General features: G+C 21.3%; 1 protein-coding gene across 1 annotated transcript; it reads right to left on the minus strand.

Moving 5' to 3' along the window:
• Positions 1-639: 639 nt before the first annotated feature.
• On the minus strand, positions 640-19,572 carry LOC129612785 (protein hairy). The gene is made up of 3 exons (XM_055526549.1): positions 19,113-19,572; positions 2,726-2,821; positions 640-2,523 (listed from the first exon to the last, which is right to left on the minus strand). Exons 1-3 carry the CDS (start codon positions 19,275-19,277, stop codon positions 1,384-1,386), a joined length of 1,401 nt encoding a protein of 466 aa, XP_055382524.1. The 5' UTR covers positions 19,278-19,572; the 3' UTR covers positions 640-1,383.
• Between the last annotated feature and the right edge of the window lie 688 nt (positions 19,573-20,260).

Here is a 20,260-nt window from a genome sequence, read left to right on the forward strand (position 1 = left end):
TTGCCAAATCAAAAAGAATAAAAAAAAAAAAATTGAAATTGCGAGAACAAAATTATTAAAAATTTTAAATTTAATTTTAATTTTTGAATTTATAAGCTATTAATGAAGCTATTTTAATTTTTAATAATAATTAGACATTAATTTCAGAAAGAATTATTGTTTTTAATATTTAAAGAAATAAGAAAATTAAATTAATTTAAGAAATATGAAAATTAAATTAAATTGAAATAATTTTCAATTTTAATAAAATTTAGAAATTGAGGTCAGTTTGCTTAAATTGATTTTGAGGTATTTTACTTGTATTTTAATCTGATGGCTAATTGTGATTGATTACAAATGAGTATGTCAAATATTCAATTGTTATTTTCAAAATATATGACATTTTATTTTTGACATATCTATCATATGATTTTGATGTAAGTAAATATTTTGTCTTGTGTCAAAAATAAACCTTTTGACCTTTAAAATTTTTTTAATTTGTTTTTATTTTTATAACAAAAAATTCATTGACAAGATCATATATTTTTTTTTTTAAATTTGTGTGCTTTGATTAAAATTCTTTTGTATTTTACTTATTTACTTTTTTCTACATTTTAGAAATTTACAAACATTTTAAGTACAAAGTAAGAACATGATTTAAATATTTAATTTATTTGTTTTTGAATAATTATGGCGTATTTTTTTAAATAAATTATTTTGTATATATTACGAGTTCAATTAATTTCATTGACATTTAAACTTGAAAAAGCAAATAATATTTAAGATTATTGTTTTATTTTTATTGCGGCTTTAAATGGAACCGATGAAATTGATCATTATAATTGCAAGTCAGACGCTATTAAAATTAAAATGAATTTATATTTTTTCTTATTGTTATGTTTTTGTCCAGAAAAATAAAAAAAAAAATATTTTCTTTTATATTTATTTTTTATTTTCATATTTTTTTTTTTACATTGTCAGTCTTTGTTTTCCTTATATTGTGTGTGTTGTTAAGATTTTTTTAAAATAAAATTCACGTTCAAATAAAATTTTTTATTTAATTTCTGATAATACACGCACACACAAGATATGTAAATGTAAGTACAATATTTGATTTTGAATATGTCAAAAACATAAATAAAAAAAAAATTAATTAATTTTTGACACATGTTAATGTCATAATAAGTCATAACTGACAAAATATAGGTAACAATACAATAATAATTTTCAAAATATTTTTATTAAGTATCTGAGCGCGCGTGTGTATATGTATACGTGTGTGTACGTGTTTATATAATTCATTGAAAATATAATTCTAAAATATATTGTTTCCCTAATATACATACATAATTATAAATATTTATATTTACAAATTACTACAAAAATAATTAAAAAAAAAAATAATTACCAAGGACGCCATGGTTGTTCCTCTTCCTTAATATGTTTTTTAATAACTAAAGATAACGGTGCTGAACCATCATCAATATCATCATATTGTGATGATGATGTTGATGATGTTTGATGTCTATTTTGTTGTTGTTGTTGAATATTATAATATTGTGAATCAATCATAATTGGTGATTGTCTTGAAGATGATGTCGATGATGTTGATGATGATACATGTTGAATAACTGATGATTGAGATTGCTGTTGTTGTTGTTGTTGAGGTTGTGAATATTGACAATCCATTGCTTCATATGAATTAGCTGGACTAGGTGGTGCATAATGAATTTGTTGAGATTGTTGTAATTGCTGTTGTTGTTGTTGATGAATTAAATGTTGTTGTTGTTGTTGAACTGTTATTGGTGAATGTCGTTCATAATTACTAGATACTGATGTTGCTGAACCAGTTGATGCTGTTCTATTTGGAATTGGTACTAACATAGGTAATTGAGATTGTTGTTGTACGTGCTGTTGTTGTACTAAAATTTGTTGTTGTTGTTGATGATTTGATTGGTGTGATTGTTGTTGTGGTAAAATTAAAGCAAATGTACCATTAGATAATTTTGTTGGATATACTTGTACACCATTTGGTAAAAAATAACCATTTGGTGTTGCTTGAATTTGTGTTCCAGTTATAGTTGTATGAATTTGTTGTTGCTGCTGTTGTTGTTGTCTTGTTAAATTATGATGATTTTGTTGTTGATAATGATGATGATTATGATGATGATCTTGTTCTGGTGAACTTGGTGGTGATGGTAACATATGTATTTGTACTGATTGTTGTATATTTGTTTGTGAACCATTTATTGTTTGCTGTTGTTGTTGTTGTACTTGTTGTCTTTGTCTTAATTGACCTAATTCAGATTTAACACCACTTATACAATTACTTAAATGTTGCATTAAACGACGTTTTACTTGTGGATCAATATCTGGAAAACGACTAACTTCATTTGCACATTCTGTAAAACCAGCTTTAAATTTATTAACAATTTTTGGATCAATAGCCTGTGACATAGCCAATTGTTGACGTTGTAATTCTTGTAAATGTTTAACAGTCTTTTCTAATATATCAGCTTTTTCTAATTTAGAATGACGTGCTGGCTATTAAATTAGAATTAAAAAGAAGAAAATGGAAAACAATTAATTTAAATTGTATTTAAAAAAAAAAATTTTTTTTATTCATTTAATATTATGGGGGTGTTACATTGATATATAAAGTATAAAAGTTTTATGGGGGTGTTGCCGTTTATGATGAAGAAAAAAAAAACTGAAAATATTTTAAATTTAGAATAATGGTACTTACGTCTTTTTTGGTTGCGTCTAAAATTAAAGTTTTTAATTCATTTAAACAATTATTAATTCTCGCTCGCCTTCTTTTTTCCATTATTGGTTTATTTGACTGTAAAGACACAAAAAAAAACAAAAATAACAAAATTAGTAAAAATATCCAAAAATTTTTATATTTAACTATTGCTATAACTAATAACTAATATTTGAAAAATGGCAATATATTCGACACCTCTTCAAAGTTTTAAAATCTAAGCAAAAAAAAAGTAAAAAAAAATACTTAATAATTTTTCCTTTAAAACAAAAGATTTTCAATATATGGTCAAACGATATTTATAAATAAAATCAAAACAATAATTTTATTAAAATTTTTATTATTTTTTATTAAAATATTAGTATAACAGTTTTGTAATATTCTTGGTAATTATTTCTGAATTCAAAAATTAGTCATCTTGTGTATCTGAGTATCATATGGTAACACTAACAGATAATTTGTGACAGAAATTTTTCGTAACAACAGTTTCTTCACACCCAACGCCATTTTTTTAATTATTGCATTTCAATCATTAAGAAAATTTGCTATCAAAATGGTTTCACAAACAAAAAATATTGTTACAATATATGATTATAAACATATACACATATATCACTATAAATGTATATATAAATAATTACAAATAATAAATGTATTAATATATATGTACTTAATATCCGTTATACAACACATTGCACTTTCGAAAATCGCTTTTTTAAATATCGCCATCGCAAAAATTTATTAAATTGACATTTTCTATCGTTGCGCACAAGAAACATATTGTGCGCCTCTACATTAAAATTTTTTGTTACATTCAATTAAATTTATTATAAGCGGCATTTATTTATTGTACATTTTTTTTTTTCGTTCAAAAACCCGTCTATTGATCATTACTCATTAAAAAATGTGGAGGATTTGAATTTTCAGTTAAATTTTTTTTAATTTTTTTTTTTAAATAATTTTTAAATTCGATTTTGAATATAAAAGTTAAAGAGACGTCAATATCCTTTTAAAATTTGTCATGAACCAAGATATATAACGCGCATGCATTCACATTTTATGACCAGTCATGTTTTTTTTTTTTTGATTTTCTTGATCTTTTGATATTTTGGGGTGCAAAACAACAATCAAATTCAATTAAAATTTTTATTTTTTTTTTTTACAATTTTTAAACTTGAAAGCAACCCACAATTTCTTCATATTTTATTATATTTTTATATTCTTTCAAAATGAAAGCAAATATATTCATTTGAATTTTGTATAAGAAAAATAAATATCAAATTTATTCATTCCACACATACAATGTTAATATTAACACATAATTTTGTTCAATGTATAAAAGTTCACATATGCGACATAAATGTTGTCCTACATTTATTAAACTCAAAATGTCATATTTTGAATATCCGCAACATAATGTGCCGGTACATAAACGCATGCATACAAAATAGTTTGAAATACATACATAAAACGAAAAATATTGAGAATTGCGCGCATAATTTTTTTGCTCATTGTACGCCACCATACTCGTATTAACATTCAAAAATTTTAAATCATGGTATGATGAGATTTACGTTTTATTTTGATTTTAATTTTTTTTAATTAAAATAATATTATTAAGGCTACATTGTAACATTTTTGGAAATCTCGAGGAAAAATATCTGTAGGGGTAAATATAAAGATACTTAAATCAATAATATACGTATGTATATAGTTACATACATAGCATTATATTTGACTTACATAATATAATATATTAAATTAGTAAGTAGATGGCGGTTGTAATTCAATATCACAAAACCAAAAAATTAAATTGATTGAACGATTTAAAGCGTGAAATTATAAAATAACAAAAATGAAATCAAAAATTAATCAAAACTAGAATTATAAAATTATCTATGTGCAAACCCCCGTAATATAGTGCATTTTAACAAAGCAAACAAAAAAAAACATTAATTTCATATAGGGTTACTCAACAAAATTTTTTTCTTTTCAGTTTTCTAATTTGACACTTGATATTTTGTTATTTAGAAATGTCAAAATTTATAAATCTTGACATTTACATATTGTTGATAATGAATTAGTGTTTAATATTATGCATTAAAATATTTTCAATTATGTAGCAAATATTTAAATGACATCGCTTGTCAAATAAGTACATATAAATGAAAAGATTAAAGAGAAGACCGCAAATATCATATTACAAATTGAAAATAATTAAGGGATTAGAAATTACTGTTTTGTGTATAAACAGTAGAATGCAATTTAAGTATAAGTTTCGGCAATATTTTAAATATCTTTGATCTTTGAATTTGTAAAAATAAATTTTTAATGGAAATTAAATTAGCAATTGAATCAATTTTAAAATGTCATTTATTAAGTTGTCATTTCTGATTTCAAAATAACTGAATATTATCAAAATAGTTTTTAAATGAATTAAAAGAAGATGTTGCTTTAAATTTCAGAACAAGATTCGTTCTCTTAAAGCGTATTTTATAGCAACCTATTGCAAGTTACTTTTAATATTAATATTTTTTTTGAAAATATAATTTTACTCAAATTGCTCTCTCACTAATTTACCTTAATATTTCTATATTTTTGTGTATATACATACATGCAAATTTAGTTAAATATCTTTATATAAATATACTTTAAATAATCAAGAGTCTTTTACTAAATGATCAGCCAACGTATTTTTACCATAAAATCCAAACAAGTATAAGCAATTTTTTTTTTTTAATATTTTAATCTTTGTTCTCACTTATTTGTAATTAAATTTTGTTTGCAAAATGTACATATTTACTTACATACACACAAATGTTATTTACAATCTATCAAAAAAAAAAACTCATCAAAATTATTCGTACACTTATAGAGCGTATTTTTAATCAGAAATAGATTGTTGTTACGCCATCTATAACTAAAATATTTACGTACTACACAAACTATTCCTACATAATTACTTGACAGAAAAAATAAACAGTGAATAAGAATTGCCATAAATGTAAAAGAAACAAAATTTCTAAAGAGGGCAATTCTGAAAAAAAAAACAATACAAACAAAATTCAAACCGCCTCTATTACTTACTACTTGCGTTTCGCTGTTATTTAAATACCATTATTGTATTCAAATTAAGAAATTTCTTATATTTTTTTTAAGTCCAAGTATTAGACATTTTAATAAAAAAAAATATAAAAAATCATTAATGGAATGAGTAATTTTGTAGTAGGTGAAAACAATTTAATTCTCCTAAATAAGATGAAAGCGTTAAAAAAGCAAAAACAAACGTAAAAGAAAATAAAAATGAGAAAAATCTTTAAAAAGCGAAAACCACGTAAAAAAAATCAAAACTACAACGTGAAAAAAATGTAAAACATCGCAATTTTTTTTTATTCAGTTCTGTTCAGTTTATGAAGTAGGTATATGAGGAGGAAAAAATTTTTTTTTTAAAACTATAAAGTAAAAGGGGGAAAAAACGGCGCGTGGACACGAGAATCCAAAAAAGATGTTAAAAAAATAATCATTTTTTTTTTAAATTTTTTTTAATCTCTTCTACGTTGCAAGTAAACTTTAGCAGTAGTTGTTACATTGTATATGCACACATTTTTTTTTTAAATAAAGCAATAAAAATAAATTTATTGTGAATTAAAATTAAAAAATGAGAAGAAAATAAATGTTAATTTTCATTCAGCAATTCATTGTGAAAGATGACAGAAATGATGATGATGACATTAAGCGATGGTAGTACTGAAAATATGTCATAATAAAATATGCATGCGCCTATATATACACACATGTGTGTATGTGTGTATAGTATATTTAAATCGTTTTAAGATTCTAGGTCATCTTTTGGGTTTTTTTTTTGCAAAAATATTTTTCGCACTTATGTATGTATGTATGTTTTAATAGGTCTATGCAGAAATCGAATTTATTGTAAAATGAAAATATGATTAAAATACTTTAATTCGAATATACTTATTTTCGAAAATAAATTCGAAATTACTAGTTTTCGAAATTTGATTCGAAATTAGTAATTTTCGAAAATAAATTCGGAATTATTAATTTTCGAAAATCAATTCGAAATTCAATTAAAATTTTTATTAATTTTTAAATCATCATTATTTTTATTTTAGTTTATTAGTTGTACAATTAATTAAGATTATTTACTTACTTAATTATACGAAAATAATAATTAATTAATTAAATAGTTTAAAAATCTAAAAATAAAAACCTCTTTTTCTTTAATTTAACAATATTTTATTTAATACAAATAAAAATTATATAAATTTGTCTATTATGTGTATTTTAAAGGAGTTGTTTAAATATTAATTTGCTTATTTAAGACAAAGAAAAAATTTTGCAATTTCTAATTAAGTAAAATATCTACTTATTATAGTATAAAAGTATTTGAATAGAAAAAGTAGAAAGTTTAATTAAAAATTTAAGTAAATAATATTAAAAAATTAGACAATTTTATCAATTGTATAATAATAAAATAATAAAATTTAATTAAGTAGAAAAAAAAAAATATTTCTAATCGGATTCTGTTTCGAAAAATTCAAATTTCGACAATATTGATCAAATTTGTGGTTAATAAATATTTACTTAATTATCTTGTTTACTATTTAAGTATATACAAATTTTATTATTTAATTAAACACTTTCTATACTACTTTATATTCATAAGTATATACTTGCATATTTATTTAATATTTTTTTTCTTTATTAATGTCTGGTTTAATTTTTGAAATATGTTTCATCATATTAATTTTTTTTCGATTTTATTTATTTATTTTTGAACAATAATGGTTGATTTCTCGCTTTTTTTGTTTTGTTCTTCTTTTGTGGGGAGAATCTCAATATTCAAATTTTTTATTTTATTTTCGAATAAATATGTACATACTCGTATGTATATCAAAAAAAACAATCGACATAAAATCGGTAAAGAGGAAAAAAAGAGGATAATTGGAAAAAAATAATAAAGAAAAAGAAACCCGCACACAAAAGAATTTTAGCAATTGGATTTTAGCCAAATATTTGCGTAAAATTGAAAATATTTGTTTAAAAATAAAAAATGAAAAAAAAATTTCGTCTCAGTCTTCGTCTTGTTTTTATAAAATTATTGCAGAGGTTGTTCTATAAAAAAAAAATATTTTTTTTTATTTTTAACACTTTGATATTTTTTTTTTTTTCTTAATTATTCTATTAAAATTTAAAATGCGAAGAAATATAATTTTACTATAGAATTAAATTCACTGTTTTAAACTATTCGACGTGTTGGCCGAATAAACAGCAGAACAACAACGGAACAGCAAAATGAATTGTTTAGTATTTTGGATAATACTTATAATGCCATATATCCCTAGAAACCGATGATATTAAAAAAAACCGCAAGCAGTAATAGATTTTTGGGCTATTCTACCGACATCGGTTAAATTCGCGGCAGCAATTTTGCTTCGTTCTTGACAGTCGCATTTCATATAGAATACGAATTTTAAAATTTCGAGGCGGAAAATCGCTTTTGTTCTGTTTTCAACTTAAAAAATGAGCAGATAAAGTTCGCCTTTTAAAAAATACAGGAAAGAGAGTGGAAGTGAAATGCTATGAAATTTTCAACGTGTTGAACACTGTAAATTTGTGAAATATTTTTTTTCGAAAAAATACAGTTAAAAAAGTGTCTGTATAATTTTTTGTTCATCTTTTATTTTGTTCTTATTATTATTCTTAAAAAATAAGAAAAAAAAAAGAAGAAAAACATGTTAAGTATAGGTATGCGAAGGCGAAATTATTTTCTTATTTCACTCAAAATTTATTTATTTTAAATTTTTATATTCAAAAATATGGTGACGGCTATATACCTATAAACAAATTATGTCAGCAAATATATTGCGTACATTTAATATTATATAGACGTCATTGATTAATCATATTTTATTTTATGTCACGTCATTATAATTTTATTTAGCTAAATAGGTTATGTATATGTATATATATATATATATATATATATAAATTGAAATAGAATATTAAATAGAATATTTTTGAATAGATTTGCACATACTAATTGTTTGAATAGAAATATTTTGAAAAGGAAAATAGAAATATTTTATAAATTCTCGATTTAATAGTATATTTAAGAAGAAATAGAGTATAATAAAATGGAATATTTGATGAGTTGATATTTTTATATGGAAATTTATATTTTAAAATAATCCAAGAAATATTGAAATACTTAATATAAAATTTTTTTCCAGTGTAGCAATATTGAATTAGACTTTTAAATTGCATTTGAAAAAGAAATATTGGAATAGAATTCTAAGGGGACATATAAAAATTGCTTTTGAGTTAAACGAGTGGATTTTTGATGCAATTTTGTTCGATTTAATCTGTACCAACATTTGCTCACTAAGAATAATTAGTTAGGTAATATTTAATTAATTACAAATTTTTTTGTACCATTACAAATTTTGTTGAGATAGATCCACTCCACTTGATTAAACTAAATTTTTGACTACAATTTCATTAACTAACATAAGTGGCTAAATTAAAATATTTTATATACTAAAGTGTTTGCCAAATGAACTAAATTAAATTACATTCAGATGAAAGCAATTTTCATCAATCAAAAACCAAAAAAGAAAATAAATTACAAATTCCCAGTTATTTAATAGTTTTTATTTTATTTTTATTAAGGAAATGTTCTTAATTTTAATTTTATTTTTAAAAATAAAATTATATTTAAAGAAAATAAGAAAGGAATTTTAAAAGTTGCATACAATATACATATATGTAAATATTTACTTGTATGTGAGTATGTAACTAATTATATTTTTAATTAAATTTAAAAATAAGAAAAAAAAAATCTTTTGATTTAAAATTAGAACAAGAAAATCTATTTTATGTAAAAAATTTCATATGAATAACATTTGAAATCTGTATATGAATACATTTGGCTAGACTAAATAAAATTAAAAAAAAAAAAACAAAATGTATGTACTTAATTGTATAAATTACTAAAAAGTGTAGGTGCTATTGCAATCTATTAAAATTATTGCAAAAAATAAAATAGTTTTATATTTTTAATGATTTTAAAATAAACAACTATAATTTTAATTAATAATTTTTAATATATAGAGACGCTGTATAAAGCGATTAATGTCATCGATTACTCTTTGTGTATTAAATGAGAGCTCTCTTGTCTCTTGAATTTGAATGAAATCTTATCGAATTAAATTGTATATCCTCTACCGGAGAAATATAACATTACTGTAGCGAGAAGAGAAATCAAAATTAAAATAAAATAATTTCTTAATTTTTCTTTATGTATACTTGATTAATTGTCATGTCATTATGTCAAATACAGACATATTTATACATATGTATGGGCAAGTCTAGATTATTACGCACGTAATATGTCAAAAATATGAATCAATCCGTTGTTCTTTTTATGAGTAAAAGATTTTAAAAAAAAAAACGTCCAAATGTAAATTTTTAATAGGTGGGATCTCCTACTCTTTTAATGCTGTACTATTAGTATATATACCTAGTGGAGATTATATAGAAATGTAAAAATATTTTCATTTTATTGATTTATTTTTAAAACATTTAATAAAATAATGAAAATATAATATTGTTGAAATTATTTTAAGTTATTCATCGTTATTTTTAAACTCGTACATATGTATACGTATATGTATACAATAATTTACGTATATATATACTTATATGTACAAGTCTTGGAATATTAAAACACTGAGATAAAGATATACATACGCGCCATCTGTTAATCATAAAGTTATGCGTATATTTTTTCACGTTTTTTCAACTTTTGATTCATTCTTGATGATTGTTAGTTACTTTTTTAATCATAATAATGATATAAGTATTAAATTTAAAAGAAAATGTCAGTTAACACCATTTAAAATGCCTACAATTTCTATAAAAACAAAAAAGAGAGAAGAAAAAACAAATAAACAAAATCAAACTCCTTCGCGTTAATTTTCATTTCTCATACTTCTAAAATTTTAAAAAGTTTTTTAAACGTTTCTTTTATACCTACTTAAACTTCTTTTAATTTTTCATATAGAATTCTTGAATTTAAATACAAGTGGTACGTGTGTATAGGTCATATACCTACATATATAGATCTACTTATACATACATACATATATTTTAACTTCAAGAAATCACGATTATATACATAGTTGTTTTCCTGTTATGATTTCCGCGCAATAAAACGACCCTCGGATAAAATAATAACCAAAAATCAAATCATCAAACAACAACCCAATAAACATCAACCCAGCAAGCTAACCGACAGAAAATTATAGTAGTAATATGTATTTTCACAAACTACTAAAAAACTGTTATAAAAAAAAACAAATTACTTATTTGCTTTTCTTTTTTAAATATACTGGCTGGTTTTGCTTATTTTTTTTTTTTTCTTATATAGTTTTTCTCTCCAAAACTGATCTATAATAATAACACGCTTTAAATGATTTTTACATATTCATTTGTATATCATACATCTCGGCGTAATTATATATAGTCACTATATACCAAGTGTATGTGTGTGTATGAAGTATAATTTTAGAAAAATTTTACGTCTAAAGATGGAAAGCAACCGTACAAAAACGGAAAAAGCGAAACAAAACAAAAAATATAGTAAAAGAAAAAAGGCGGACAATAATTTTTCCCACACAAGTCAATTGCCTTGCCGCCACATGAAGAAAAATTTATAAAGTCACTCACTCACTATTCATTATTATTATTACTATAGTGAATAATAGTCAAATAATATGGAAAACACTTACATGGGTATTTTGTACTAATATGGGCATCAAATATACATATGTACATACATACATTTATACAAATTTAAAAATAAAATGTCAGAAGCAAGAAAAATAAGATATTTTTAATTTGCGTTAATGCGATTATTTATAAAAAAAAAAAAAATAATAAGAATAATACACGCGTCTATTGAATAAAAAAAAGCGCGCAAAAAATACTTAATTTCATTTTCCCTTTTTTTTTTATTATTACTTTACATAATTTTTTATGTAGGTAAGCAAGTACATGTATATATATATATATATATTTATATTTTCTGTACCGTATTAAACATATTTAACATACCGTTAAATAAGATTTCGCGTATTCAAGAAAAAAAAATGCGTACAGTTTATAAAAATAAGAATTAAAATATTGAATTAAATAGTGATTTAACCCATTTGAAAACGGGAAAAATCGGAGACTCAGTATGTATTATGTTTATGTTATGATATTCAGCATATCAGATTATGTATGTAAGCTGAATTCTGAAATATAATTGTTGCAATTTTAATACATGTTAAATAATGTTACTTTAAATCTTATACATGCATTTTAAATCAACTGATCACTTCTAACATATAAATTTTTGTAATACTTGCAGTATTATATACTTCAGCTTATAAGTTTTAATTGCTGAATTGCGTAATGATATCGTATTTCTATTATTTCAATATCAGATTTTATTTTGCCATATTTGGTCATTAAATTAAATTTAAAAACCACCGTAACATTTAAATTATATTAATATCATGTTAATAAACAATTCAGCTTATAAGTTCTAATTGCTGAATTATGTATTTGTACATAATAATTGCAATTTTGGTGTTAAAGATATCATTTATAAAAATTTCAATAAATTTTATGAATGATACTTGTAGATATATTAATCTTTTTTGCGTGGAATCTAAGAATGAATGCAAGTAATATTTTGTGTATAAATATTTTATAAGCGATTTATTATGGCACAATATTTATATAAGCGTATAAAAAGAGTTTAATTCTTCTCTTCCATATACAACATTCTCTTCTTTTTATTTTGAATTTAAGTAGATTTTGGAGTTTTTCTATATTTGTTTTTTTTTTGTTCGATATTGGACACATTATCGAATTATTCAAGTGTTTGTACATATACCTACATACTTATTTTATATTTTATAATAAATGCTCATTTATTTTGTATGAGCGCTCTTACTAAATCAGTTTTATATTGTGGGATGATTTTTCTTTCAGTTATTTTTTTTTTTTCTGTATATTTTTCATGTTTTCATTTTGTACCCACATTTATTTTTCAGTGTTGTTCCCGTCATATTGTACTTAATAGTGAATGAATGGAAAAAAAAATAAGTGACTTATATTATTGTTATTATTTTGTTATTAGTATGAGCACATATGAGACATATAGTGTGTGGTGGTGTTGTTCTTGATTTGATTTTTCGCTATTGTACAAGACATTATTAATTTAACAAAAAAAAATAAAACGGTAACAACAAACAGAAAAAATCAACAAAAATATCATATATAGATTAGTAAGCATATATTATGTGTGGCGGCGTTGATGGGTACACGCCATTTGTGGTGATTTGACATATCTGAAAATTGATTTTAATAATAATAAAAAAAAAACAAGAAAAAAAAATAGTGTGCATTGGTACCTACATACATGTATGTTATTGTATTGTATTAGTATGTACACTTGAAAATTCTGGGGGAACATTTCTTTCTAATTTTTTTTTTCAAAGAAATTAATTCATTTTTTTTTTTCTTATTTTAGGTGGCTTGACTTTGATTACTGATTTTGTTTTTTTTTTCATCTCTGAATTTGGATATTATAATCAATTTAATTTGGATCTTATTTAATATTTAGAAGAACATATACATCATAAACATATAGACACATAATATGTGTGTAAGATTACTACAATTTAGGAGTATACGCATACGCTTTTCGAAATAAGAAAAAAAATAATTTGATATTACGGCGGGTTATCATGGGTGGTTGTTTTGACATCAATATTTAATATTATTATATGTAGGATTTTGTAGATTTTAAGTTTTTTTTTTTTTAAGTTCATTAAAAAATTTTTATTTATATAAAAAACATTTAAAATTAAATATTTGCGTAGAAGTTTTTAAAATAAGAATTTTAATTCTTTTATTACAATTAAGTACCATATATGTATGCATTTATATATACACTTTATACTTTTTATATTTTATTCTTTTTGGAAAGTTTCTTTTTCTTTAAATATTAAAATGCCTACATAACTTCTTATAACTTGTATATAATATAAATAATTAAGTATTGCCTGTATGCTTGTATATTTAAATGTACCTTGCGTATACATTCAAATATAAGTGTAGGTGAAAGTAGTTATAATTTTTATTTTTTTAAGAAAAATTATAGTTTAAAATATAGTTAAAATGCATTTAAATTTAGTAATCGATTTTTAAACAGAATAAATGTATATGAGTACAAAAATATGTAAAAGTGAGTACGTTATGAATATAAAAAAAAAATATAATGTAGGTTTGTTGCAAGTTTGACAAGTTATATTTTGTTATTATTAATTCATTTATACTTAATTATTCGAATTATTTATTAAAATAATTTTGTAATAATATAAATCGTGTAACGAATGGAAAAATACAGTAATAACGATTTTAATTTTTAAAGAAATTTTGTAATAAAAAATACAGATATTTAATATTATTCCTATAGTCCCATGTTCGGGCGGCAACAAATTTCATATGGCAATTTAAAGTATCTTGACAGATTTCGAATAGAATTATTTTTGTATATTGTCCCCTGCTCGGGCGGCAATACAATTTATTTGGTAATTTGGTTGCACTGTGATAAATTTTAACTAGAAAAACGGTTAGTTATAACACATAAAATATATTTTGATTTTTCTGTCTCTATCTCTGTATAATCACATTTCCAACAAATTAGTACAAGTATACTGAAATAAATAATTATGCAACTATTAAATAGACTCAATATTCACACAATATACACATATACATATATATAAGATAAATAACAAAAATATTTATTATTAAATTTCGTAAATTTAATTTAAATATTTATAATAATAGAATATTGGTAATTAATGCTAATTAAGTAAAATTCTATATTAAAATTTTGTTTTAATATGATTCTGTTCTTTTTTTGCGTAAAAAAAATGGGTGTGTTTGCTAAAAAATTTTTTTACTTAATTTTCGGATTTTTAATATTAATTAACAAGTGTATTGAAAATAAAAACAAATAAATTATAAATTTCATAACAATTAACCTTCATTTTGATTAATCAAAAAACAAAAAATTAAATTTTTTGCGAAAAATAAAATCAATTTTTTTAAGTAAATATTTGTATTTGCAATAATTAAAAAATATTTATGTAAATTATGTTATTTTCCTTTTTTTTTATTTTAATTTAAAAGAATTGCAAATTTTCAATATTTAAAATAAAAAAAAATTAATTTGTTTTTAATTTAATAATTTTTTTTTTTTGTGAAATTAGAGTAATCGAAGATGTAATCAAAAAAAAAATCAGAAAAGAACAAAATATAATCGAATAACAGTATTTGTTATTATTATTAATTTTGTGTGCATATCAATTATTATAGTACTTGAAATGCTAATTTGACAAAAGTTGTAAGCAAATATTATATTCTGACATTATTTAAAATGTGTAGATTCCACATGTATATATATATTGATTTCTTCATGAAATGATATTATAAAAGATACCAAAATAACAATGCATAACAGAGACGAAATGGAAATGAAAACGAAAATAATATGAAAACGAAAAAAAAAAAAAAACAAGAATCATATATAAAAGAGTTACGTCACATAATTTTATTTAAAAATTCACATGGTCTTTTATTATTTCCGTTTTATCGAATAATTTACAGTCGAATACAAAAAAATTGAAATGTAAATAAGAATGATGGAAAACTATTATAAAAGTAACGGTTATCTATGTTAACAGAGCAAAGTAACTATTCAGATTATACTGTTATATTTAATTAATTACGCCATTGTTTTTAGTATGTATATTAGATGCTATATTAAATTTAATTGACATGCAAAAATTACTAAATTTCAATAATAATATTTTTAATTTATTCTATAGTTATTAAGAAAAATTATAATTAAGTTACAAGAATTTTTTGTATATTTTTAGAATTAAAGAAAAGATCTTGACATAAAAGCGAAATTAAGAATAATATTAATTTTTAAAGCAGGTAGATTTTTACATGCATAAATAGAGTAATGTAATTTATCTAATGAGACAGGATGGAAAATTCAACGCTCTTCATTTGAACAAATTCTACATTATTTTATAAATTATGTAAATTTTAATTGTTTTCTTAATAATATCTATATTTAATTAATAATTATGACATTAATTATGCTTATATTTAATATTTATTAAGTACTTATACTCAATTTATTCAAAATTTTTTAGTATTATACAATTTTTTAATAAAAATTATATTAAAAACTGTTATACTATTTTTTTTAATAATTATTATAAAAAAAATAAAATGTTATATATTCGAACTATCGGCATTTTACTGTAATAAAATTTTCATATACTTACTTATAATGTAATTATAACATAAAGTAATCGAAGAATATTATTTTTGAATAAGTATATAAGAATATAAATTTTAGGAAATTGAAATTCGATATATAAAATATTATTTAGACTTGAAAAAATATAAAACCAGAGAATATAACAAAAATATTGTATAATTAAATTTTATTTGCAGACAAAATAATTATTATCTAACCATTTTATTATTAAAGTATAAGTATTTTTATTGTTTATTAATTGAATATCAATTTAAAAATTTTGGGAAAACAAAAAAAAAACTTTCACATATAGTCAAAATACATTTGTCGTCTTGATTTTTTTTCCATTAAAATTCATTTATTATGTAATAAATATTAAATATTATACTTAATTACCGATATATGTAGGTAATTGAGTATTCAAAATCAAGAGCAAAAAAAAAACAATAAAAATAAAAAAAAATATTGTTGAATTCTGGTGTAGTCTTAAAAAAATTCTTATTACGGTAGATCAGTTAGCATAAAAAAATAATTAGCGTTTTTTTATGAATTTTTCAATAATAAAAAATTTACTTAGGTGTTTTTCTTATTTTTTTGTTTAATTATTATTCTTCGATAGCAATTTATTATAATAATTAAGTATTAATTGATATTGAAACAGTAAATAATTTTTATTTTTTTATTATTCAAATGTTTTTTAATTATTCAGCAGGAAATTTTCTTTTTTTTTTTTGTCAATTTGTTTTGACGAATTCGATTTTTTTTTTCCATATTATTATTATTTCGATTAAATATTTATATTTAATTGTGAATTTAAAATTAGTATTGTTTAAGTAATAAATAAGTATAGAAATTGGTACTTGTATAATCTGTATAAGTACGTCAATATTAAATTGATAAATTTTGTAGATTTTTAATAAAGTAAACGATGATACTTTTAAAAAAAAATTATATTTGACTATTGCTATCAGAAGAGATTATGAATTAAAATTTAATATTGTAATTTGATTTTGAAAGGACCGCATACAAAATTGATTTATTGTATTCAGTATATTAGTAACTATATATTAGTAATTACTTATAGTATTGGATAAATCAGTAGGTATACTTAACCTACAAGTGCCTATCGTATTATAAAAAAATTCTAATTAAAATGTACTCTTTGCAATTGAAATGAAAAATACTCTTTTATATAAGTGCAGAATGCAATAATTATATTTACTGCATATATGATCTAATATTTAATATTAAAATTATTTTTGTTAAACCTAAGCACTTTTCATAATTATACGAGTATACGTTTAAAGGACCTTATCCAGTTAAAATTACAATAAATAATAAATTTAATTTGAAAAAGTTTTAAGCTTTTATTTCCAAAAAATTTTATGTTACTTAACTTTTGTAATCATATAACGTACTCATATAGTTATAATGTAATCATTTTTGAAAAAAAAATTATAAAGTATGTTTTGTTATTTGAATTCAAATTGACGTGTCTTGTTATTCAAATTGAAATAAAGCTTTACGTGTCTTGAAATTCGATATTTTAGTTATGAATTTGCTGCATTTTTATGTAAAATAAAATTTCTTACTATAGTACTTAATTATTACTTAATAATTGTAATTGGAGTCGAAATTATCCTTTTCAAATTTTGAGGTATACTTAATTATGATTACTTAATGCATATACCTTATAATACTGGTATTAACAACTTTCTTGTTGATTTGAAAAACAGGCGTACTTATTTTTTTCTATTTTGTTTTTAGATTGTCATAAGTGCTTAAGTATAAAGTATTTTGTTTCAAAAGCATGCTAAGCATAATATAGTATAGAATTGAAAATTTTTTGGATACAAGTTATCAATTAATTATTTTTAATTGATTATTAAGTATTTATTTAGAATTTCATTCATTACTGCTTAATATTATCTAGTAATTAGATATTTGTGAAAGAATTTATTAATAAAATATATTTTATGATAATTTTTTTTTTCTAATTTCGTCTATTAAGTAATTGTATATAAAAATATTTTATTAGCTTAATTGTTGGCCCCATATCTAGTTTACGTAATTAGTTAAAACTAGTAATCTGTTTTTTTTTTTATAACATACAATTTTTATTGAACGGTAATAATTATAACAACTATACATACTTATTTCGTATTTGAGTAATAAAAATTAATTAAATATTTTTAGTATTTTAATTATTTTTGTACATAGTACTAAAAATAGTACTTAAGTATACTAATTTTTGTTTTTGCAATTTCTCTCTTATCTTAATCGAATTTCGGATAATAAATTTTGGTATTTATGATTTGAAAGTATAGCATAATTAATTACAGAGTTATGTGATAAAAAATGAAATATTGATTCAGTAATTTTAAATCAGGTTATGTTTTTATAAAGTGTTGTCATATTTTTTAATAATCAATGCCATAATTTAATATTGTGAGTTTACAATACTTTGACAAATTCAGAATTCAATTACTTTTTGAATTGAAATCAAAATTAATTCTAAAACAAAATTTTTCTGATTGAAATTTTAATTTAATGATGCGGTAACTCACTCGTTTATAAGGCAATAATTTTTGTGGTGTTATTTCATAAAATTTTTAATATTAAAAAAATATTTTATAATTTTATTGCAATATTATATTTTAAATTTTATTAAATTATTAATTTACTAACAATAATTTTTTTTTATTGATATTGCAGATACCGAAATTTTTGGATTTTTAATCGATACCATCCATTAATCATTTGAAATCAAGTAAGTACTTATTGATCTCAATTCCAAATTATTAAGAAATCAATTTTTATAAAATAAGGCAGTTACCTATGTATGTATGTCGAATATATTAATATTTTTCTTAAATTTTTTTCATACAAATTAAAAAATTCCCATATAAATTACAAATATTAATAAAAAAAAATGGAATAGGTACTTACTCTTCTATCACTTTTAACTGGAGCTGTTGGAGGTGATGGCTGTTGTGCCTGTTGTTGTTGCTGTTGTTGTTGTGTTACCTCTTTAAGAGGCATTGTAGATTGTTGTTGATTAACTACCGCAGTCATTGTTTTTTGTGATATTGTACTTGAAACACCGGTTACCATATTATTATTTTTTATATATTGAAATGTTTTAGAATAATAATTTTAATTATTCATATGAAAAATTTTTATTTTTTAAATATTTTTCAAAAATCTTTTCTTAATGAATTTAATATTTTAATAATTTATTTTTTTTCTGTCTTCAATGTTACAAAAATAGTTTGCTTTGATTTTTGATTTTATAATATTAAATTTTTCATTTGTGAAATATAATAAATTTAATAATTTTATAATTTTTAACTAGTTTAATTTTTTTCTGATATTTTCAAAATTTCAATTGTGTTCTTAACACTTTACACGTTTATTATTTTTCTTAATAAATATTTTTTTTTTCTGAAAAATTATTCACCAATTAATTCTTAGTTTTATATGTAATTTCTTCAATAATTCTTAATCACTCTCTTTGTTTTATTAATTATTTTTCATATTTCCATAATCCAAATTAAATTTTTATTTAATGTACTGTTCTTAATTTATTTTTATTTTATTTAATCCATATATCCAATGAATTAATTTATAACTTCATTTATGTTATAAATTAATTTAAATTTTTGTTAAAATCTCTGTTTAGTAAAAAAACTGGGGTAGATAAGAATATTTTTTTTTTTCTACCTTATAAAATAATTCTAAAAATTTTACTTTCTTTCAATTAATTTATTTATTTTTTTATTAATAAAATATTCCGCTTGAATATGTTAACTCGCTAACCGTTCGCGCAGTTCTGATTAATTTTTGTGACTTGTTGCTTCAGACAAATATTCATGAATGAATGAAAATTATTCAAAATGCTTTTTTTTAAAAGAAAATCAAAAATAAATAAAATAAAAACAAAATTCAGAAGCAAAACAAGTAAAAAGGAAAAAGAATAATAAAAAAATCAAAAACAACAGAACAAACAGCCGATGATCTTTATTTGCTGCTATGAGAAATAAAAATTTCAGCAAAAAATAACAAAAAAAAAAGCAAAACAGAAAAAGAGAAAAAAG

This window comes from Condylostylus longicornis, unplaced genomic scaffold (genome assembly GCF_029603195.1).
Source record: "Condylostylus longicornis isolate FDR11 unplaced genomic scaffold, ASM2960319v2 ptg000077l, whole genome shotgun sequence".
NCBI lineage: Eukaryota > Metazoa > Arthropoda > Insecta > Diptera > Dolichopodidae > Condylostylus > Condylostylus longicornis.

Bases quoted from the DNA above. Each gene is read 5' to 3' on its own strand.
- LOC129612785 (XM_055526549.1), bottom strand. From the start codon at position 19,277: ATGGTAACCGGTGTTTCAAGTACAATATCACAAAAAACAATGACTGCG. The intron at 2,822-19,112 runs GTAAGTACCTAT...GTGTCTTTACAG, and splicing joins CAGTTAAAAGTGATAGAAGA to TCAAATAAACCAATAATGGA. The intron at 2,524-2,725 runs GTAAGTACCATT...CTAATTTAATAG, and splicing joins TAGACGCAACCAAAAAAGAC to CCAGCACGTCATTCTAAATT.